This window comes from Manduca sexta, chromosome 20 (genome assembly GCF_014839805.1).
Source record: "Manduca sexta isolate Smith_Timp_Sample1 chromosome 20, JHU_Msex_v1.0, whole genome shotgun sequence".
NCBI lineage: Eukaryota > Metazoa > Arthropoda > Insecta > Lepidoptera > Sphingidae > Manduca > Manduca sexta.
The window spans coordinates 1,170,129-1,194,108 of record NC_051134.1 but is presented as its reverse complement, the minus strand read 5'-3'; the positions used below and the strand labels follow the sequence as shown (position 1 = coordinate 1,194,108).

The 23,980-nt window shown below is 34.3% G+C and overlaps 1 protein-coding gene across 1 annotated transcript; it reads left to right on the top strand.

The window, feature by feature from the left end:
- The first annotated feature begins 223 nt into the window (after positions 1 to 223).
- Positions 224 to 22,874, top strand: LOC115444072 (opioid-binding protein/cell adhesion molecule homolog). Its single transcript, XM_030169705.2, has 10 exons — positions 224 to 448; positions 8,450 to 8,547; positions 10,465 to 10,672; positions 11,118 to 11,276; positions 11,687 to 11,815; positions 12,062 to 12,199; positions 16,021 to 16,170; positions 20,773 to 20,805; positions 21,028 to 21,090; positions 21,500 to 22,874. The coding sequence occupies exons 1-10, from the start codon at positions 388 to 390 to the stop codon at positions 21,598 to 21,600; spliced, it is 1,140 nt and encodes a 379-aa protein (XP_030025565.2). The 5' UTR covers positions 224 to 387; the 3' UTR covers positions 21,601 to 22,874.
- The last annotated feature ends 1,106 nt before the right edge of the window (positions 22,875 to 23,980 follow it).

Below are 23,980 nucleotides of genomic sequence, written 5' to 3'. Positions count from 1 at the left end.
GTATTAGAAGTCGACCGTTTCCGTAATCACTATTTTGCGTGTGTTGAATGCAATTTGAAGAATGTTTTAACATGTGATTTAGTATGTTTTTGAGATTGAATATAATTTAATTTCTGTGATTATTTCGATACTTCCTATAATCACAACTAATTTATCAAATATGACAGTTTTGTTAACGCAATCAACGTTGATTACTTATTGGCGCCCAACGTGGTATATCATGTAGTCGTATATCTTTCAACAATTTACATTTTGACATGTAATTAACGTCAACGAAAACCAAATTAAGTAACCCAAAAATATTTTATATTTCCTGTAGGTAACGCATATATAACATGCGTTTTGGTTTGATCTTATCTATTTAATTTACTGAATTATAGTGGGAAGATGATATTAGGATTGCTTGTGCTGGATTTGCTATTGACAAGTACTACGGATGCTACTATGCGTAAGTATAAAATGTTGAAATAGTATGAAAATTTTAAAATATAGTATATATTATGTACTCTGTTAATACATTCGAGTTGTAAAGTCTAAATAAACAACTATAAAATTCATGAACTAAAAGAATAAGAGATTTTTATACATGCATATTTTTTACAAAGCATTACAGGTAGGTTCTAATTTTGACCGCTTTTTACCGATTATTGAATACTAATTTTATCACCTTTTAATCATTGCCGCACTAGCTGGTTATCAGTAAAATTCAACAAGTATGGAATTCTATTCATTCATTCATTTCGTTTCTCATATTTACTTTACTGTTTTGATGTATGTTATTCTTCAATAATTCAAAATGTTCATTGATCCAATTATTATTTAACATCATTATAAAGATGTTTTTTTTAACCAATAATGTATTGAAGTTTGGCGGAATCAAAATGTATTAGATTCCATTGTATCCAGAGCATACATGAATTACGATGCCGGCCTTAAGAAAAGTATTAAGGAGGAATTAAGGGTAGGGGGTTAGTGCAACTCTACAATTTTTACATACAACAGGAAATGTAACAGCAATTAGTCACTTCTACTTAGTTTTAGTGAGAAAGTGATACTATTCCGGTTAAGGCGGTTCATTCATGCTACAGCAACATGTTAAAGCTCAACCACATTAAAATTAATTATAATATTTACAAATAAATAAAACGCACGTAACGAATATCTAATTGCAAGTAATATTAAGGCAAGGGAATTAACGAATTAAGTGTATGTTCATACAACACACTCTAGGGTTAAAGAAAACAGCCGGCGCAAACACGCCTACGACTGGAATAATAATTGTATTCGTGCGCGTAATTTGGGCGGAAAACAATGGAAGACTCGTCATGTATCATAAACTAGTTTGGGATAAAGACTCAACTCTACACATGCGATATTTCACATATTATATTGCGTGTGTTTTCTTTGTTGTATTACGTTTAATGTATAGGTATGTGCTATAAAAATAAAATTGCATGCTGGGAAATAAAAGGCAGACTTCATATTTATCAGGGATATTATCCATTTATATAGCGAATATTATTCAAACACGACCAACAGCTTGAGGATAATTGAATTATCAAATTATAGAAACTTTCATGATTATAAGATAGAAAGATTGTTGACATATATTTTTTTAATATACTCAGTATCTGGAAATTTGATATTTCTAATTAGTAAAATCCAAAATCAAAAAGTACGCAACAAAAGCAGGCGTCGCTTCGTTAGGATGGTTATCTAATCGCGTTACTCGTTCTTATTAAACGTGTAACTGTAATGAAGTTGAATCCCGATAATACAATTCAGCACCAACCGTCTTAGACAGCCAATTAACTACGTTGGATTTTCCATTGATCTTATTAGCATAACATTGTTCATGTAATGTTGTGCAGTTTTCTTATTTGATGTTTTGGATAGTTTTGTTTTATTTGTGTACGAGGGTTTGTTTTTACTATCAGGTGTGTAATTGTCTTCAGAATTCTAACACATTCAGTTGTATAAAGTACCTGGTATGATGGTTAAATATTTCTATAAGTGATAGAGATAAAGTATAGAGATGTTTGTACATAACATGATAGGTATATATAAGGTCGTACGGAGTTGTATCTATTTATTGCATCATGTACTAGGAATCATCAAAATCAATATAATTTGCACGCACTCTCTATTTATCACTGCTAAATATCTGTTTCTTATTATATAAAGTCAATTGCTCTTCATACTGACGAATGAATAAGTAAAACGGTCTACAATATAATAATATACTCTGATAAACTATTGCCTTTTTTACAATGATCAATAAAATGCCATTTATTGAAAACCACTGGGAGGTGATTTAATCCTTTATGAGACAATAAAAATGACATACTTTTTAAATTCTTTCGTGATCGTCACGTTATTATATGGTATTATTATATAAATAATAAAACTTTTCAATAAATATAATATTTACTATAACTATATATTAACATGGCAAAAGAAATGATTAGTTTTTTTTATTTATTTTCTCTTGTTAAAATATTATGAACTACTAAAGATTCGATATGAGTGTGCAGTGAGAGACCGCGTTTTGTCGGATACTAAAGCTTTAAGACGTCGTAGCACGAAGTCTGCTGTTATTTACTATGACGTGCTGTCATACCTGTACTATCACTAAAGATCAAAGCTAATCCTACGTAATATCCAAAATAGGTCAGATTACGAGATTTCATTTGTGTACTTTAACCGAATGACTTTAGGACTACTTTACGTATAAACTTTTTCGTTGACATACCAGATCTAATAAATATCAGCCGAATTTCTTAGTATTTCGTTAAAAGGAATCACTTTCTGCCCATCTAATATAATGTTGCGACCAAATTTGACGTGCAGTCAATTAGAAGGGACAAGGAACGGCGGGGTGCGCTTATAATTTGTTAGTGACAGCATCGGAAGTTCAACAAGCCTAGTTTAAAAGTATGCCGTCATAATGCTATTTAGAAAACGTCAAGCGAAATTGATATATCGCATATTATGTTCAAATATTTTCATTGTATAGTTACATGAATTATCATTTTAATTGCTACAGTATAAGAAGTATATTTAAATGTTGAGGTTAAGGGTAGTTTTTTTTATTAATATTAATACTCTTCTTCTGTCTGATTATTTATCTACCTTTCGTCTTATATGTATAATATAATATAAACAAAGAAACAGGTTATGATTTCACATTATATTTATATTAAGTATCTAAGCGTGTAATATGCCGTGGAAAGAATCCAATTTAAGCTTCGTTGCTGAATGTTTGTAAATAATACCCAAAACGCCCCATTTACTGAGATATGAACATTATGAACAAACTTGTAAACAGTAATATACAAAGATATGTATTGCTTTAATATACATGTACAAATATATTCTGTATGCGGTGTTTAGGCATTGTGTATATTGCGGAACGGTTGCGTGATGCACTAAATAAACATGTTTAAGTAATTCTCGTTTTTGTTAAGTCTTTGGGAAATTATTTAGTTTTACGGTCTAAATCATTAAGATTTCGTTTAGAAATACCAATATACTCAGTCATATTATCTAAGCATATAATTATCCTGCTAGTGTTATTATATACTCATGTAAATAGGTAATAGGTAAAATTCTTCTTCTTCTTCAGCAAAAGATTTCCAGGTCTATTTGTTTAGAAGGTCTACAACCAGCGGGTTCCTGTGACCTTTAGAGGTCTCCTGTCCATCTTTTAAGAAAAATTGATTAATTCTATGTTATTGTCAAAGGTATATAAAGGATATTTATTCTACACTAACTGAAAGCCGTAAATTTGGAGGAAAGTGACACAAACGTGAATAACCAATGTTTGAATTAACGTCAAAGTAAATTAGTCTCCTGCGTCTATATACAACCACAGATATCTATAAACTGAATATCGTTAAGACCAAGTCTGAGTTATAAAACTAGAGAACTAAGATAAAAAAATATATGCGAAGATCAAAGAAGAAAGAAATAAAATCGTGTGTATAATACTGGGAAATAAGTAATTGTTTTTGGAAATTTACACTCTGTGGATGTAATTTTTTATGTGCTAATTAATTTATGCTTCAATCTTTTCGTTACCTTATTGATCATGAGGCGAGGTGGTGTGTGTGCAAGTGTTTGAAGTTTTACTTGGATGTTCTGGGCTTAAATCTCAAGTCGCGTAACATTTTGTGTGAGATTTTCCAACACGATTTGCAGCTTAGTTTATTAGAGACAGTTGACGTTAGGCAACTGGCCGGTTATATTATGCTAAATCGTTTCTGAAATAAACTAAAGCAGTATGTTGCGCTGATTCCACATGTAAGTGATAAAACAGGAAATAAAAACAGTCTTCCATTCAACTTTACTTTATTTTTTTCTTTGAATAGATTTCTCAAAAATCCTTTGGGAATAAATAATTTAGCATTTTATTTTATATTTTAAACTATATTGGGTAAGTTAATCGAGGTAGATCATCTTTCGCCGCAATTTTTATTTTATAAACTTGATTGATGGCAAAACCTGTCGTTCTGTTTGGAATCTATTTTCTCAATAATATTTGGCTATTACATTATATTTGTCTTCATCATGAGAAAACTATATAATATTTATTGAATGTAGAAAATTGTTTCAGCGTATAGCTCAAAACAAAAATGTTAGTTTGACCTAAATGTTGTAAGTATATTTGAGTTTCGTGTGTCGCGTGCCACCGAACTAATTTAATAAAAATACAGTTTATTAAAGGGTATTTTGGCATTAACGCTCAGCTCGAGTCACTCACCAACGTTCTTGAGTTAAACACCTTATCGAATTACACTTGATAACACGTTAGCTCTTAGGCAAAATATACACTTTGTTATAATTTAGTACAAAAGGAAAATCAACAATGGAAACAACCAAAGGAAAACCAAACAAGTGTTGTTACAATCGATAAAAGAAATCCACGCAACATAATGACGTTTGGAAACAGATCAAAAAGTTATTATTCATGGGTATTTGAAGGGTGATATAAATATGCGTATTAAAATTTATTTAGAAGAAGAATTTTTCATTTAAATGACGAACAGTGTTTTATTAAAACAACTGCACCTGTAGGTATTTAATTTTTTCAGCAGTATTTATTTAGATGCATAACAACTAAATTTACATTCTCTGTTATTGAATGTTTCAAATTGCATTAAGAAGTGCTTCAAAATAATGATTTACATTTAAGACGAGATTTGTAATTACTAAATAGGTGAAACTTTCTGTGTAATAATGAATTATTAATTGCTGCCTTTTGAACAACAACAACAGACATGTGAAAGTGTTATCTTTTGACCTACATCTCCTATGATTGTATGTGCATAAAAATAGTCCTTTATATTATTATAATGTAATTAATTAGCAATACTATTTTCTTTTAATTAGGTTTTCGCTTAGTTGGCTGTGGAACGGACTGCCGAAACGAATGTCCGCAGGTTCAAATCCAAAAGGCACACAACTCATGACTTTTCTAAAAAAATATGTGTTTATTCTTTGTGAATTATCGTTTGCTTTAACGGTGAAGGAAATCATCGTGAGGAAACCTGCACACCTGAGAAGTTCTCTATAGGAATTTCGAGGGTGTGTGAAGTCTACCAATCCGCACTGGGCCAGCGTGGTGGACTAAGGGCTAATCCCTCTCAGTAGTAGAGGAGGCCCGTGCCCACCAGTGGGACAGTATATAATACAGGGCTGTTATTAGGTTGTCGCTAAACCTAAGTCAGAATCTTTCTGCAACAAGTTTAACAATGTATGCTACGGCAATATGACATTGGATTTGGATACTAACAGGCAGAAAAAGAGAAGTAGAAGATTGTTGTAAATATTTGTGTGTAGAACTTTGCTGGTGGTAGGATATTTCTGTCCGCCTGAATATCGGCAACTATACATAAGGTGTACAATACCGCCTTGATGGCCTAAATGTGCCGAATACAAGGATTAACTTGTGTATAACTGGGATCAGCCTGTGTATAAAAAAGGCATAATTGTGTCGACTTGCGATGGATATCAATCTGACGTTACTTAAGACTTTTATCCACTCCGCTTACAATCAAGTACAGAAGGATCTCTACGTGTCCTTAAAAATAAAGAAGAAAATTTGTATGTGTATTGCGAGCATTTGTGTGTACACAATACTTCATGTGAATAAGTTTTGAGTGCTTGTTGCTGAATCATTCGAAAATTACTAATTGCTTGTAGATTTTTACCAAAGTGTAAACCTCTTTAATAATTTATTTACTTATCGAACAACGTATTTGGGTTAAGTGTCTTTAAATAAATTGAAGATCGTTTGAGGTAGAGAAAGTCCGAAAAAGAATCGTATTGTGACACGAGGTTTCTTGAAACAGAATTTTAGAAAATAGAGATTAGGGTTATTTGCGGTATCTTAAAAACAAAAGAAAAAGGGTTAGGTTGGAACTAAGACGCATCCTCGGCCAAACTTCGCGCTAATCGAATTTTTAGAAAGTATTTACTTGTAATTTGAAAAATATGTAGAAAAAAAAATATCACAGACTTGTACACATCATTTTAATTTTCAATCACCAAATATTAAAAAGACAATTTCGTATGGAACATTTTGGTAGTTTAATCTTTTCAAAAAGACCTCGCATTGTTTTTTAAAGAAATTATTCACCCGCCGTAACTCGTGCGTCGAAAATGTATGGAATGAATGCTCAAGGCCGCTTGCTCGTAGAAGGGTCTTAAGTTAACCGCCAGCCAAACTTACAATCATACTAAAAGGATAAAGCAATGTATCGAGCTGTCCTAATTATAATTACTAATGTTGCTTAATTTGTCTACAATTTAATTGTATAAATTTAGGTTTACCACTGGCAATTAATATTTGTCTTCTCCTTAGTCTAGGCCACATAGCTGAAATAAGAAACTGTAGCTGTGGGAAGTTTAATTTATTACAATTTTTCATATTTCAAATATACACATAATGAGATAAATATTTATTAAATTTGTCGATACAATTATATGCCAATAAACGAATGAGTTATAAATAGTTGTATTTAGTATTAAAACAGGCATTTCAATTAAACAGTAAAGTAATATAGTTAATATCCACATTACGCCTTTATCCGCTAAGGGGTAGCCAGAGGTGAGACCAGGGCACCCACTTTTCGCCATGTGTTTTCCGTCCTGTGATATATATAGCCATATTGGGTACAAATTTTAAACTCCGAGCTGATATTGAGCAGAAAAACTCAAACATCACTTTGCCCACGATTTGAACACAGGATCTTAGAGCGGTGTCATACCGCGCATGCAATACAACTACGCCTCAGAGGCAGTCAGATATATTAATATAGCTTTTTTTTATAAATCTAAGATCGGTACTAAGATAAAAGACTTTTCCTAATTATGAACTAGATAATTTCATTTGGTTCAATAGCGCAACCAGTATTATTACGTATTTCAATCGCCGACACTCGTTAAAAACTAAAGTAAAATAAACATTTTTGTATAAATTCGTATTATCTTACGAGGGACGCCTACAACTGTTTTAAACAATCAAATTGTTAAATTTGTGTAGTTATTTTAGTGTTATTGTTCGTTATTAGTTTTAATTTGGTAAACGATAAGTTACTAAAACGTTATTGATAATTTATTGGACTTTCAAAACGATACAAATTCGGGATCTCTAATTATTGCTGTTAATAGATTTAATATCGGCAGGTTGAATGCTGTTCATACTGCAACTGCGAATAAAGTTAGTCGTAGATACCGACGTAACAGTTCCGGCACGATTGCACCCAAAAACTTTATTTTGTGGAATCATTTAATTCCGTAACTAACCGGACTTAACTATTACAATATGATTAGTTCTTGGACTAGAATGATATAATAAAAAATGAAGCGAAAGTAATTCACTTCGTTGGTAAGCAATATCCAGTGATAGGTATATTATACTGAAAATTTATATGTATTTATCTGTATGATTTATTGCTAGCCGCTGCTCGCGGCTTCGTCTGCGTGGAAAACCTTTCCCGCTATCAATGTCCTCAAATCACTGTAGTGATTGCATAGGCTATGCATAACCTATGACAATTCAGGACGTGTCGAATATATTGTTTTTGAATATGGGTTTAAGGGGTAAAACATGATGCCAAGATATAACCGTCATTACTTCTAATTAGTACCAAGTAACTGTCTCGTGACTGCCTCGGTGGCGTTGTTGTACTGCATGCGCGGTACGGTAGCGCTCTAAAGTCCTGGGTTCGCATCCCGAATCGGGCAAAGTGATATTTGGGTTTTTCTGCTGGTATCAGCCCGGAGTCTGGAATTTGTGCCCAATATGGTGATAGACTCGCCCCCTATCAGATAATGGGATGAAACACTCTTGTGCGAAAAGTGGGTGCCGTAGTTGCGCTTCTGCATACCCTTTCGGGAATAAATGCGTGATATGTGTATATATTAATACAAAGTATTGTTTCAGATGAGCCGGGGTTCAGCGCGCCCATAGCAAACGTGACCGCGCCGTTGGGCCGGGAGGCCATCCTGGCCTGCACAGTGCACAACCTTTCTACCTACAAGGTATGAGAAATAAACGCCATTGTGTTGAAATTATACAGAGTGATGTCGTATAATCTTACAATTCAGTAAATCATATCTAAAAAGTCGTTGCGTTTGAAGAAATGTGATCTGTATCGTTTCATACAGATGTATGCTGAGAGTATATTTCTTAAGATAATAATGAAATGGGAGGATTACTGAAGTGTAGATAAATTTTAAGTTGAAAACTAAGAATTTTATGTTGTTTACAGTTTGTACGATTCTTTTCTTCAATTTTTAATACTCGTACTTCAGCACAAAAGTTTTCTCTCGTCACAGTTTTATTTATGTCAAAAAGCAAATCAAAGAACAGTTTCTATGCCATGTTTATTAGCAATATAAAGCACTAAATGTTATCACATTTACGGTAAAAAAGTATATTTTATATCACAATATAAAATACCGAACTTGCGCCTTTCCATGGCACGGGCGGCACGTACGCCAAACCCGACATGAAAACTAGCAGAGTTTGATATTAAATAAAGGCCCCTCATCGTTACATACGAATAAAATGAAGTGATAAGACGACTTGATTTATGATATTTTCCGCTGTCAAACGCAATGTTTATACGTCTTTTGCCCTTCAAAGTGGTACACAATAATTCCATAAAAGGTCAGGGCGTTTGTTGTTCACGAATAGAATGAACCGAGTTATATTCCCACTCACGCATATTCTTTTTTAAAATATAGCGCGTGTTTGAAACAAATTGCGGTACCAATATATTTTATTGCATGCTATACCAGATATTTATTAAAATGTAAACGCATGCTGACAAACACAGAAGTCATGTACGGAAATGTAAAAGATCAACAATGCTATAAATGACGCTGAGAACAGCAGAGAAAATATGTTTAAAAACGAATTTAAACATTTCATATGATCTCAATGATATTTCAATGTGAGCTAGGTTAAAAGGAAATATGTTCGAAGTTTTTAAAATTTCTTATTGAATACAACGAAGCGTTACAAATTCACCGCAGTTGTTGTTTGCTTTCAAAACTTCTTACTGTTCTTAAATCACTACCAAAGAGATTTCAAACTACATGTTGAACACTACGAGTTTGTGTAAAGCTTTAGCTCATACTGTTAACATTTAAGTAGTTGCTGCTTAAACGTTTTTACATTTAGTTTTTAAACATTTATAAAAAACGGTGCGGAGCTACTTCCTTTACAATAACGAGGAATCGTTGATGTTAAAAGTGTTAGTTGCTCTAATTGGTTTTAAATTCAATTGACAATATTGAAATCACGTTCTAGTGACTTTAATATAGAGAGCTTTAACGTCCGATAGTCATCAAAGCGATCCGTCGTACAAGGCGGAAATAAGAGGTTATTTCCAATTATGACATCAAGATACATGAGGCTAGCTTTAGTGTGGCTGCGTGACGTAAATTTCGAATAGTTTTCAAGCATAAAGAGTAAGGCGGCGACAACATGATTATCAGAACACCACTATGTTTCTCTAATTGTCCTCTAATTTCCAATTTCTTTATGTAAAAGGCAATAGATGGTAGTCTCAGTCGCTGATAATTTGAAGAAGCTTAAAGTCGTTCAATCCTGCAGAAAGGCGGGGATGCTAAAATCGGTCCCCAATTTTTCATTTATCTATGCGGAAAGTGATCTCTGTACGACTTTTCCCCCTTAAAGCTAAAAATGATTTCAAAACAGAGATTACTTCGAGAGCCTTTCTAGGTAGCCTTAATGGCGCCTGATCGCTATTCGAAATAGCCTGAATGGCGAAAAGTCGCTTAATCAGTAAATACTAGCAATTGCTATGTAACAAACTAATTGGATTGCAATTTTTTTTATAAAAATTACCATATTTCTATAGGTGTTAACGCCATATTAGATGAATATGGATTACGGAGATACGTTATTATTTTAATACTTTATACCAGGTTGCCTGGCTGCGGGTGGATACGCAGACAATCCTCACAATTCACAAACAAGTAATTTCGAGAAGTCGGCGAGTAGGCGTGACTCATAGCGACCATAGGACTTGGTTTCTACACATCAGAGAACTGCGGGAGACTGACAGAGGATGGTACATGTGTCAGATCAACACTGATCCTATGAAAAGTCAACTTGGATACTTAGATGTTGTCGGTAAATATGCAGTTTATCTCACTGGCTTTCAATTGTATTTAAAAGATCCGTTACGGCTTCCTTAGGTGTCAAGAAATGATAATGAAAGAGTATAATTAACAATACATACTTAGCATCACGAGATTTTCCTGTTTTAGAGGTAGGCCTTTCGGCAGCTATGTTTCGTATCATGTAATAGGGGAGGCTATTGTTAATTATCGGGTATAATTTTAGACTTCGGGCTGATATTGAGCAAAAAATACCAATATAATTTTGTACGACCGGGATTCGAACCCGAAACATCAACGCAGGAGACATACCGTCCACATAATAAAACTTCGTCAACGAGGCAGAAAATTAAACATTCATTACAATATAAATGTAGCAACATGTGCAAACGCAGAGCAAATTTAGCTGGCTTTTAATCAATTATACCCCTGACATGATTTATTTTTGGTTCCATTAGTGCCGCCTGATATACTGGATCGTGGTACCAGCACGGATCAGACAGTACGTGAAGGTTCCTCGATAAGTCTAACTTGCGCCGCTACTGGCTCGCCGCATCCACAAATCACGTGGCGAAGGGAACATTCAAAGACTATTAGCGTCTCAGACGAAATTCAAGGTGACAACGTATGCTTCAATTTACTTATTCGTATTGCAGATATTCTACAAAATATGAGCATAGCCATATATATTTTGACACATGAAAGAGAATTACAAGACACGCTTCACGAATTTTAATAAGGTAGAGATAAAAAACAATATTACTTCATACATAGAGATTAAAAAAAAATATATGTATTTACTTTTGTGAATGACTTGAAGAAAAAAAACATAATTTTGAATAAAATAGAATTTATGAAGACAGTAGAATCATAATATCAGAGACTTTAAGCAAAGCACAATGTTAATGTAGAACATATTGAAACCTGCATTCCTTTAGTAGCTTTTTGAAGTTCGGTTAGCCGGAGCGTGTAACGTAATAGAATAAGATGTGTGGCCACAAATACAATATTATGGTTTTATTTTTAGTGACATCACTAGAGGGTCCGGTATTAAATATCAGTCGGGTAAACAGACAGCATGCCGGAGCTTATCTATGTATAGCGTCGAATGGCGTGCCACCCACTGTAAGCAAGCGTATTATGCTTACTGTTGAGTGTAAGTATATGTTGCTTAGATGACTAAAATTTCAGTACTATGTAAGGCTTAATACCTTTTATGCTTACATGAGACCACTGGTATACCTAATGTGTTTTTGGGTGATACTTAAAATTTACTTGGAACACTGCTACTATATAAATTACTGGTATGGTATGGTATGGTAGTGATATGTACATAATACAAAATATAATTATATATGCGGTAAATCTTTAATCAACAGTAATTCTTATCATCTCTTAACAGTTCCGCCTGTGATTTCAATAAAGAATCAGCTGGTTGGCGCGGCACTAGGCACGGACTTGGTGTTGGAATGCGAAATTCAGGCCTACCCGAAGGCAGTTAGTTACTGGAGCAGGGAGAGTGGAGAGATACTTCCTGTGGGTAAGAATCCATTTTACTTTTCCCGATTAGTATTGGACTCTTTCAGAATGGCTAATGTTTGTCTCTTTGTTGAATTATGTAATAATTTAATGCACTAGATTATTTTCCACGAATGCATTGTATTTTCTTATTTGAGTTTTTATCAGAATTATAAATAAAATCCGCGTAAAAGCATTCGTAATTCGAAACACAAAATACGAAAAACCTGTCAAATGCACAGTATCTGTATTATCTAAAAACAAGATTTTTATGCTATGACAATTTTAGAGAATGTGGGACATGTTTATCATCAAAACGGCGAGGTAACATATTTCAAGCGGTAAATTGTATTCAATGAGCATATAAATAATTTGGCCATAACTGGAAATGGCCTGGATCGGGTTCATATGTGATAAATTGATAATTAGTAGAGAGAGTCGGTAAAATTTAAATGTTATCACATTAAATTATAATGCTGACCGTCTCGAAATAGCGGTGAACTGTGATATAACACATCTGATAAGTATTTGAAATCATTTACGTTTCTTTGTCAATATTGTTGCCAGACTGTCTATAAAAACATACCTTGATTATGTTGGGTGCTGTTTTGCAGATGTGTACATCAATGTTAAGAGTATTAGGTATGCAAATACTGAAATGTAGTTATCAATATAAAGACGGTACGTAAGACTATGGCTTCTTTGATGAAATATATACATATCATATAATGATTACACAATACATATTAAATATACATAGGTAGTAGACATACTCAAAATAAGTTTATACAAACTATGTTATCGTAACCAGGGGTAATTAAAAGTTACAGTACATAAGAGATGATTCCCTGCACGTTTGTATTTTAAAAGTTTCCTTATTTCTACGAATTTATTTGGTAATTACATAGAGACGAATCGACAAATATAAACTTCACTATATATTTATTTAACGATAAAGCTCGTTAAGATATAAATATAACTGTTATAAATTGCACGTAAGTAGTTATATAAATCGATCATTAAAACATTATGGTAGTGTTGGAATGTAGTTTTAACTCGATAGTTTTGCATGCGATGCTCGCTAGTACTACTGTCTTCCTAGAAACTTATGTGAACTAACAAGTTTGTCGTCGCGTTTCCTGTGGTCAGCGCGATTGCCGAAGGCTCCACAACCCTCAAACGGGAAACGCGTCGACAGTTTCTACGATGTTCGCCTCCATTGACGAGCAAACACCACTTACGATCAAGCTATTTGCCCGCTCGTTTAATCTTAAATCTTATTTCTCACCAATATTATATATAAAAAGAGAAATTGAAATGTTTCCATATTTGGATATATGTTATATGTAAACGCAGTAACAGCCAAACGGGTGATAATTAAAGGCATAGCTACCATTCCCACCACATCTATCCCCCATGCCTACCCCCAGCCTTAATAGAGACGAATGGATGATTATGTTGTATTCGCCGGCCTTATGATCTCGCGTTGACAGAAAATGTCGGGCCACCACGCTGAGTTCCAAGCTTTGTATACACCTTATGCACGGCAATACCAACTAAAACTAGGCGGTGGCCATCTTCGGCGCATTAGGGGCAGCTGCGGGGTTCCTCTGGCGGAAAGTGTATAGCTGTCGTTTGCAATCGCCGTTACGCGGTGCTGCCTTGTACGACCCGTCCCTGTTATTAGGGAGTTAATTTATATTAAAACAATAAACATTGGCAGTTTTATCCTGGAAAGTTATCAGGAAGACAACAAGCAAGACATATCACATTACACGAAGAAGAAGTCTACGCAGTCGTACACTATTGACAGATTTGGGCTGTTTAAAAGCTGTCGTATTCGTGATGCTTCGCGATATGCCTCGATGTTTGGCGGAGTAGAAGTATTCGTTTATAGAGGAGTGTGTCATGGATTTGATATGGTCTGTCTAACGGTTTGGAACGTGTACACGAGTTCTTTTGCCCTCTACTTTTCCTTGAACGACTAATATCACAGTTAGTTCAGTTTATTTCTTTATAACTCCTATTTTAAATCGATATAATAAGCGTATAGCAATTTGAATTATCGTGTTTCGTTCATAGAAGTATTTGCAGCTCACATTTGAGGAATTTTATGAACAAAGAATACGTTAACGTCATACATATTGACGATAAAGGTTTATGCATATTGTTTGTGGAAGGCTTTTGTTAGTGCTTATCACCTGCCGGTTTCTGGGCAATAGATTTTCTGCAAATATGCATTTCATAACATCTAGCTTTGTTTGTGTGTTCTTAGCAGATTAATGTTGAAACTTTAAAAGATTTTTTTATCGTCTGCTCTGTCCGTGTTTTTACGGTTACCTACTACACCTGATGATAAGTGTAATAGGGTCCAATTGAATTTACACTGACGAGAGACGACTACCACTCGAAAGTCGACCCAATTATGCCGGTCTATTGGAACCGGATATACACAGGGTGATTCCAGAACGCGATACACTTACGCGGGACCTACAGCGGGTTATACCACCTCGTGTACGGTGGTCGCTATCTGGGCGGATATAAAGTATATCCTACAACCAGCTATATTAGAAGAGTTCAAGGTTTATATTATAAATGCTTTGTCCATTTGGTATACAGAAGCAACTATGCTTCACCAATACTATTTTTTATTTATTTTTACTATTATATTGTATGAAGCTGAAGAGTTCCTTTGTACGCCCAACCTTGATGAACTCCTATTCCGATGTTTTCACTAACAAAAAGCTTAGGGATAATGATGTTAATCCATGGAAGGAACATTAATATTAGTGTAAGCCATAGCTAGTTTAATATAAAATAAAAAATATTACCTTATTCCTCATGGGTCTCTATCCGGAGAAATACTTTTCCCAATATATTTTTATATTTAAATGCTATATTTAAAAATCTACATTTAACATTTTAATCTCAAGAGTATTTACCAGCGTTCATATCTATAAAAATGTCGTGTGTTAAGCGCTGCGTGCGGTGTAAATGACTTCGCTGCAAATCCGAATATTTTTCCACGAAAATATATGCACATTAACGCTTGCGCGTTGACTAATCGTTTTTATTCAATATTACGCACAGCTTAGGTTAATAATGAACGTTAGTAACACAGCTAAGCTGAGGACAAATTTGACTACAGTGAAAAATAATCAATTTGACTGGCACCAAATTCGTTCAAAAACCGGTGGGTATTCTGAGATCGAAAAATTCAAATGTTTACAGTTAACTCTATTTCAACTATATCTAATTCGGTGTAATCGATAGGAACAAAAGGGGATTATGAAAGGACTGTATTCTTTGATTACATCTTATTTTTTCTTCGAGTACGGTGAGATTTCTAGGGGTTTTTAAATTCCCTTCTTATTAAGAAAGGAATTAAGAGCAATCTGTGCATTCTAGATTCATCGAGATTATTTCTATCTCATACGAAAGAGTGAGAGAATGAGAGAATAAGAGTGAGTGAGAGCCATATTGGCTACAAGTAACGATCTCGGGCCATCAACTGTCTAGAATGAAAAAATAAATCGCAAATAGATCATAATTATGTCTGATTAGAAATCAGATCCACTGGCTGTAGCTAAGATGCCTTTTCTGTTATTGTTTACGCTAATATTTTGTATGAGAATAATATATTCTAGCGATAGACTTATCGTTAGTACATGTCATTCCCATACATATTTATTTTTTCTATTAAAGTGAACGGTTGTAAAGACATTTTGTTTTTGACCTCAATTCTCTGTAACTTGTTGCCACTAGGGCTTAAGAAGGTGCAATCAAATTATTTTTAGTATAGTACTTGATGTTATCAGTTTTTGAATTATATTTTTGTTGTAGGTGGTGGATTGGAGCCGCAGAAGATCGATGGGGCGTATCGATCAGTGTTACGTCTCGCCATACGAAGGGTCGCGGATTCCGATTACGGAACCTACAAATGTGTCTCAAAAAATTCGCTTGGTGACACAGATGGCACTATAAAGTTATATCGTGAGTATCATTGTGTCTTTATTTTGTTCACATAGTAAAATACCTATTGGTGTTTTTAAATAACTAAAAGAGGAGGACACGACGTATGCATGAGCGTCAATGTATATTGTACGACACATAAACAATAGCTACCATTAAAGTACTATATTTCTACATACTGCGCACCTTCCCCAGGAGCAAATGTCTTAAAATCCCTAGTTACAAGTTTGGCTAACCACAATATTGGCTAGCATGTATTTTAAACCTAAGTATGCAGTGTTAATACATTCTCGCTTGGTAGCAAAAATAGATTATACGATAGTACATATCTACAGATGGACTCTTGCACAGTAGAGAATTATAAAAAAAGTTCTTTAATGAGATATAATAATTTGTAAAGCAAATAAAATGCATACTCCCAAAGCATTAATACGTAATTTTTAATGGACATGGTTTTAAAAGATATAAGGCTTGGTAAGACATTAGTAGATGCTTTAAAATTAATTGTCCTCAAATTAAAACAAGTATATTAAAATATATTTTCATGTTTGTACAGAACATAAATAGCGTACATCTAACGTCACTCACATGATACTTTTATTAATGAATAAAATAATGCTTTGTCGTGAATGTAATGATAATTAATGTTTTATTGTTCGATGATAATTATACTGAATTAATTTAACACGTTTTCACAGTACTAGAAATGTAGCCAAATATTTATTCACTTTTTAATGAATACCACTTTGAACCTATTGATTCTCTCCTCTACTAAAAGTTACCTATGTGTGGTATAGTACTACACATGTATATCTATAACATAAAATATATAGTAGACATATTATATAATTATTAAGTAGATAGTCATTTTTTTAAGTCCATTTCTGGAACAAGAGCGGTAAACCTTAGTAGCAATAAATTTCTAGAAAACTTCGTATTTTTGGGCAAATTATAATATTATGTAAATGGCTTGTAATGCCATAAAGGTCAATGAAGACATTAGAGGTCGTAATGTTATCATTGGTACTAAGTACTTTAGTAGGTATTAGGTTACGGGAATTCGTTTACAAGTATAAGTGACCTACATAATGTTGTGAATATTTGTACTTGGAAAGATCAAAATACCATTGTAGATAAGTAGTTCTCAATCTTTTGGCACTTTAAAGAATGATACATGAAAAATTTGGCTTAATGGTTTTTATAGTCGGCCACTAGACTGACGTCAATTCCTTATAGAGTACTCAGTTCTAGACAAATCGTGCTACACACAAAAATTTAAAGTGTTGTCAGACCTAGAATACAAACCCAAAAATGGGAGATCCAAACACCACATATCGGTTTATGTGTATATCTCTTTTAATTTAATGTCAGTCCACTAGACTAAAAGAGACAATTCCTGATACCCAAAATTATTTTAGGTCGGTGTGTTGTACTTATTTATTATAATACAAATAGTATGCCAAAGACTAAATAAGCACTTCAATCATTGCTCAGGCAAAATTAAAATAAATCTTCTCTTTTATTTTTTCACACTTACTTTGTAGGGTCTGTTATTTTATTATAAACTAGCTTTTGCCCGCGGCTCCGCTCGCGTTATAAAGTTTTTCAGGCTAAAGTTTTCCGTTATAAAAGTAGTAGTTTCCCGGGAGCCTATGTTCTTCCCAGGGTCTCAAACTGTCTCCATACCAAATTGCATCTTAATACGTTGGGTAGTTTTTGAGTTTAACACGTTCAGGCAGACAGATGCAGCGGGGGACTTTGTTTTATAATATATTTTTTAGAACTTTTTAAGAGGAACAATCCCGTCATACATCATTGTTGCATAACTTTAACCGTTTACGCAGCGCACGCAACGGAAGCTCTCAAAACTAATAAATTGTCCCCGTTTTTGCAAAATGTTTCATTACTGCTCCGCTCCTATTGGTCATAGTGTGATGATATACAGCCTATAGCACCCCACAAATAAAGGGCTATCCAACACAAAACGACTTTTTCAGTTCAAACTGGTAGTTCCTGAGATTAGCCATTACTGCTCCGTTCCTATTGGTCATAGCGTGATGATATATAGCTTGGAGCACTCCACAAACAAAGGGCTATTCAACACAAAAATATTTTTTCAGTTCGAATCGGTAGTTCCTGAGATTAGCCATTACTGCTCCGCTCCTATTGGGTTTAGCGTGATGATATATAGCCTATAGCACTCCACCAATAAAGGGCTATCCAACGCAAAAAGATGTTTTCAGTTTGGACCGGTAGTTCCTGAGATTAGCCATTACTGCTCCGCTCCTATTGGGTATAGCGTGATGATATATAGCCTATAGCACTCCACGAACAAAGGGCTATCCAACACAAAAAGAATTTTTCAGTTTGGACTGGTAGTTCCTGAGATTAGCGCGTTCAAACAAACAAACAAACAAACAAACTCTTCAGCTTTATATAATAGTATAGATTTTTTAGAACTTTTTAAGAGGAACAATCCCGTCATACATCATTGTTGCATAACTTTAACCGTTTACGCAGCGCACGCAACGGAAGCTCTCAAAACTAATAAATTGTCCCCGTTTTTGCAACATGTTTCATTACTGCTCCGCTCCTATTGGTCATAGCGTGATGATATACAGCCTATAGCACTCCACAAATAAAGGGCTATCCAAGACAAAAAGATTTGTTCAGTTCGAATCGGTAGTTCCTGAGATTAGCCATTACTGCTCCACTCCTATTGGGTATAGCGTGATGATATATAGCCTATAGCACTCCACGAACAAAGGGCTATCCAACGCAAAAATATTTTTTCAGTTTCGACCGGTAGTTCCTGAGATTAGCCATTACTGCTCCGCTCCTATTAGGTATAGCGTGATGATATATAGCCTATAGCACTCCACGAACAAAGGGCTATCCAACGCAAAAAGAATTTTTCAGTTTGGACCGGTAGTTCCTGAGATTAGCCATTACTGCTCCGCTCCTATTGGGTATAGCGTGATGATATATAGCCTATAGCACTCCACGAACAAAGGGCTATCCGACGCAAAAATATTTTTTTAGTTTGGACCGGTAGTTCCTGAGATTAGCCATTACTGCTCCGCTCCTATTAGGTATAGCGTGATGATATATAGCCTATAGCACTCCACGAACAAAGGGCTATCCAACGCAAAAAGAATTTTTCAGTTTGGACCGGTAGTTCCTGAGATTAACCATTACTGCTCCGCTCCTATTAGGTATAGCGTAATGATATATAGCCTATAGTACTCCAAGAATAAAGGGCTATCCAACGCAAAAAGAATTTTTCAGTTTGGACGGGTAGTTCCTGAGATCAGCCATTACTGCTCCGCTCCTATTAGGTATAGCGTGATGATATATAGCCTATAGCACTCCACGAACAAAGGGCTATTTAACGCAAAAAGAATTTTTCAGTTTGGACCGGTAGTTCCTGAGATTAGCCATTACTGCTCCGCTCCTATTGGGTATAGCGTGATGATATATAGCCTATAGCACTCCACGAACAAAGGGCTATCCGACGCAAAAATATTTTTTTAGTTTGGACCGGTAGTTCCTGAGATTAGCCATTACTGCTCCGCTCCTATTAGGTATAGCGTGATGATATATAGCCTATAGCACTCCACGAACAAAGGGCTATCCAACGCAAAAAGAATTTTTCAGTTTGGACCGGTAGTTCCTGAGATTAGCCATTACTGCTCCGCTCCTATTAGGTATAGCGTGATGATATATAGCCTATAGTACTCCAAGAACAAAGGGCTATCCAACGCAAAAAGAATTTTTCAGTTTGGACGGGTAGTTCCTGAGATCAGCCATTACTGCTCCGCTCCTATTGGGTATAGCGTGATGATATATAGCCTATAGCACTCCACGAACAAAGGGCTATCCAACGCAAAAATATTTTTTTAGTTTGGACCGGTAGTTCCTGAGATTAGCCATTACTGCTCCGCTCCTATTAGGTATAGCGTGATGATATATAGCCTATAGCACTCCACGAACAAAGGGCTATCCAACGCAAAAAGAATTTTTCAGTTTGGACCGGTAGTTCCTGAGATTAGCCATTACTGCTCCGCTCCTATTAGGTATAGCGTGATGATATATAGCCTATAGTACTCCAAGAACAAAGGGCTATCCAACGCAAAAAGAATTTTTCAGTTTGGACCGGTAGTTCCTGAGATTAGCGCGTTCAAACAAACAAACAAACAAACAAACAAACAAACAAACTCTTCAGCTTTATATAATAGTATAGATTAGGATGTTCCGATTTCTGCTTAAAAAGCTTTATTGGGTTCCGTAACGCATCCATAAAATTAAATTTATATACCACGTACGAACGTTAATAGATTCAGGCATAAGCTGGCATACTAATACCATAAAACCTACTGAAGGTCTCATTAATTCTATATTTTCACACTAGACAGACGGCCTTCTATGCTTTACGCTTGGTGCTTTTGCGACCTCCTTTTAATAACTTTTTACGACTTATTTCGAAGATGTTAGTAATTAATTTTCGTCTAATAAAATAGAAAACTTAAGTTATAGTCTTAATTATAAAGGTATAATTAAAGTTACAATACACTCGCTATTCATAGCGATAATTCAATATATATTTCAATATTTTGTTTACAGCTATGCCACTTCCGCCGATGGAAAACAGAAATGGTACGTTTGAAACTACATCTGCATTCGTTCTATTAAAACATAATAGTACAGCGATTTATGTTTATAGCATAACCTACTCATATTAATGCATAATACAAAATTTAACCTTGGGAAGTTTTGATATTAAAACATGTCACCTCAATTTTTTTGTTGATGAGAATCCATCGCAGTCGTATCAATTTTTTTATTATTAAGAATATATTTTAATAATGAATTTCACAGTTGTACAGAGGCTAAATATCGTGGCAGATAAATCATCGGAGAGTACGCCATTCGGCACCCAGGGTAAGTAAATGTGGATGTGCAATTAAGTGTAATCGTGGCCGCTTCGATAGTATCTATCAGATTGCATTGCATCGCGATGCATTTGCGTTGTAAGTGCCCGCCAATCGTGATTTGTATGATTAGTGTCAAACTACAATAGAAACGTTAATGGCAGTGCACGTGTTCAAATTCACATACATTCGAGGATTTGGATCAAAATTGTTTACGATACATATTGTTAAGCAGTAATAAACATATTCTCAGTATTCTGAGATATTTTCATAGATTATGAATGGTTATGAATACAAGGATAGGTTATTTTCTTAAAGACACGCACTGTGTAACTTTTAATAATTATCAAATATAAGAAACTCCAGCGCATTTATTCAACAAAAAATCTGTTCACGGGCTAATTAGTAAAATGTTTCAGATTTCAGGTTACAAGATTACAACAGGGCGGTCTCGCAGGATCAGTTCTGTTACGGTTTTTTGTTATCATTAGTAATTTTAATCAAGATAATGTCATCTTGAGGGCGTTATTTCTGTTGAAAAAATAATAAATTCATTATATGTGGCTGTACAGTGCTATCTAAATGATCAGTGCTAGATGCAAATATTGCTTTTATATTTTGTGTTATGTATAAACTATTTAATTGTACAGATATAATTTCTTATTTTGTTTATGGAAAAAAAACGTATTCAATTCAACATCGCTTAAACTATTAAATTATTAACTGCATTTTCAATAAACTATCCCAATCTCAATCTTCATTCCAATTTCGAGAATGAACCAATCAAAATAAATCATTTATAAGAATGTCACAAAATCTTTGCTCAGATTGGCCAGTTTTTGATATAGGTTCGAAGACAACGAATGGGATCGTTTTTTGAAAATGGCGGTTATTCAGATGTCATTACATAAAATTATGCAACTTTCTGGTTCCGCTGTTATCGAGATTGATCATAATAATATGGTTTTATTTGCCTGTAAATAATTTATGTAATACTCTAGGCGCGGATGCTAATTTTAATACTCAATTTACCTAATCAACATATCGAATAGACAGTTGAGCTTAAATTAAGCATGTTATAGAACTAATTTGAGTCACAAGTGCAAGTCAATAGAATAAGTGCAATTTAGTATATCTTCCTAGTAATGTGACGCTGCATTAGGAAATACATAAAATAATTAAGGTGTTAGGAAAATGTATAGATTAATGCTAATAGTAACTAGGTTTTCTTGATAAATATGATGTACTTACCTAACTATGGTGTAAATTAGATTAGAATTTTAGAAACGTGTAATTGAAATGACATATCTATTAGATCTCTGATACACCTAAGGTAACAAAATGTAGATATTTATAAATCTAGAATTATTAATATCTAAATAAGTTTAATAAAGTATTAATAAATATAGACTGAGTTCTGAGATATTAAGCTTGTACATAGTATGTATGTATGTGACTAAGAATTATGTAGTAACATCAATATAGATTTGTACATGCTTTTTAAGTTCCGGGAAAATCTGCAAATGGCAGTCAATTATATCAACATAATGACGGGGAAATATCGAATCAGTGGGCTTTCATTGCTTTTGCAAATATATTACCAGCACGGGAATTAATATTGGTAACATTTCATGTTATCTTTAACCTGTATACTGCTTTTGTAGCTGACTAATTATTATAAACGTTTAGAAATGTAATATGAGTATTCTCATAATGAGGCTTTTGTTAAACAATATTGTCGATAAAACAATTGCGGACCACTGTTGCTTCCCAAAATAAATTAAATTGCATCCATATTTGTGTTTAATTAACATCTTGAGCCTGCAAATTTAATTTTTACGTAATCAACCTTTTAGCAATAAACATTGAAATGGAACTCCAGGTTTATTTAAAGGCAGGGGTAGTCTTAAGGGACAACCGCCCAGGTTCCCGGGCCTGCAAGAGGCATAAAGAAAAAAATATCTTTCTTTGGGCATCGGGTAACATGGCCTCGAAAATATCTTCCGACAAGAACTTTGCATATAAGACCGCCGTCATTTCAAGGTGTTAAAGATTTGTTTACAGTTAGTTTTCTTACACGTAACCGGAGCGTGTATCTCTTTGATCTTATCAATTTGCTTACAACGGATTACGCGATGGAACTTCGAGGAAACGAGGACCGTGTGAGCTTGTATGGCATTATGTGTACCAGTATTACGCGGTCTGTGACATGCGGGTGTATATAATGTGAGGATGGGGTCTATGAATTAAATATATTACAAAATATGGCAGTCTTGCAAATTGTATTAAAGCTTAGATCACGTTCAGATGACAAACTTTAGACTTGCGTTTAAAAACGCGTTCGAAACTACACCTATTTTGTATAGGGGCGTTCAAATACTAATGCGCGCTGCTACAGGTATCTAGTTGTTGCATGTTTTGCTAACACGCGTCGAACGCTTGTTGTCTAAATCGGATCTTAAGTTTGAGAACATGTTTGGACGTTTGTTAGAAGTAAATGCCTTAAGCGCGCAATAGATTTAGATGAATTTGACACACTGATACTCCATGTCTCAGACTTTTTATCCCAGAAAATTATATTGTGGCCTTGTGAGACATTTATACGGGGAAAACTTTTCATGAGGCTGGATTCGCGAGCAGCGCCTGTTTTTTTAAAGATATTAAAATAGTTACTTTATTACTTGTACCTTGAAAAATAATAGAAAATCGTGATGTCATGCTACCCAAAAAGCTTATCTCATTTCGGTTGGATTTTTTATCTTTTTTTTTTTTTTTTTTATGAATAACAAACTTAAATTATTTGCATTAAGTTGGTGAACAACTATAATTAAACAAATTATATTAGTGTACATATTTAATATCAAGCAATATCGGTTGTAGTTGATATCGAAAGCAAACAT

Excerpts from the sequence above, each read along its gene's own strand:
- LOC115444072 (XM_030169705.2), top strand. The coding sequence starts at position 388 with ATGATATTAGGATTGCTTGTGCTGGATTTGCTATTGACAAGTACTACG. Across the intron at positions 11,277-11,686 it reads CGTCTCAGACGAAATTCAAG|TGACATCACTAGAGGGTCCG; the intron begins GTGACAACGTAT and ends TTTTATTTTTAG. Across the intron at positions 21,091-21,499 it reads TACGCCATTCGGCACCCAGG|ATTTCAGGTTACAAGATTAC; the intron begins GTAAGTAAATGT and ends AAAATGTTTCAG.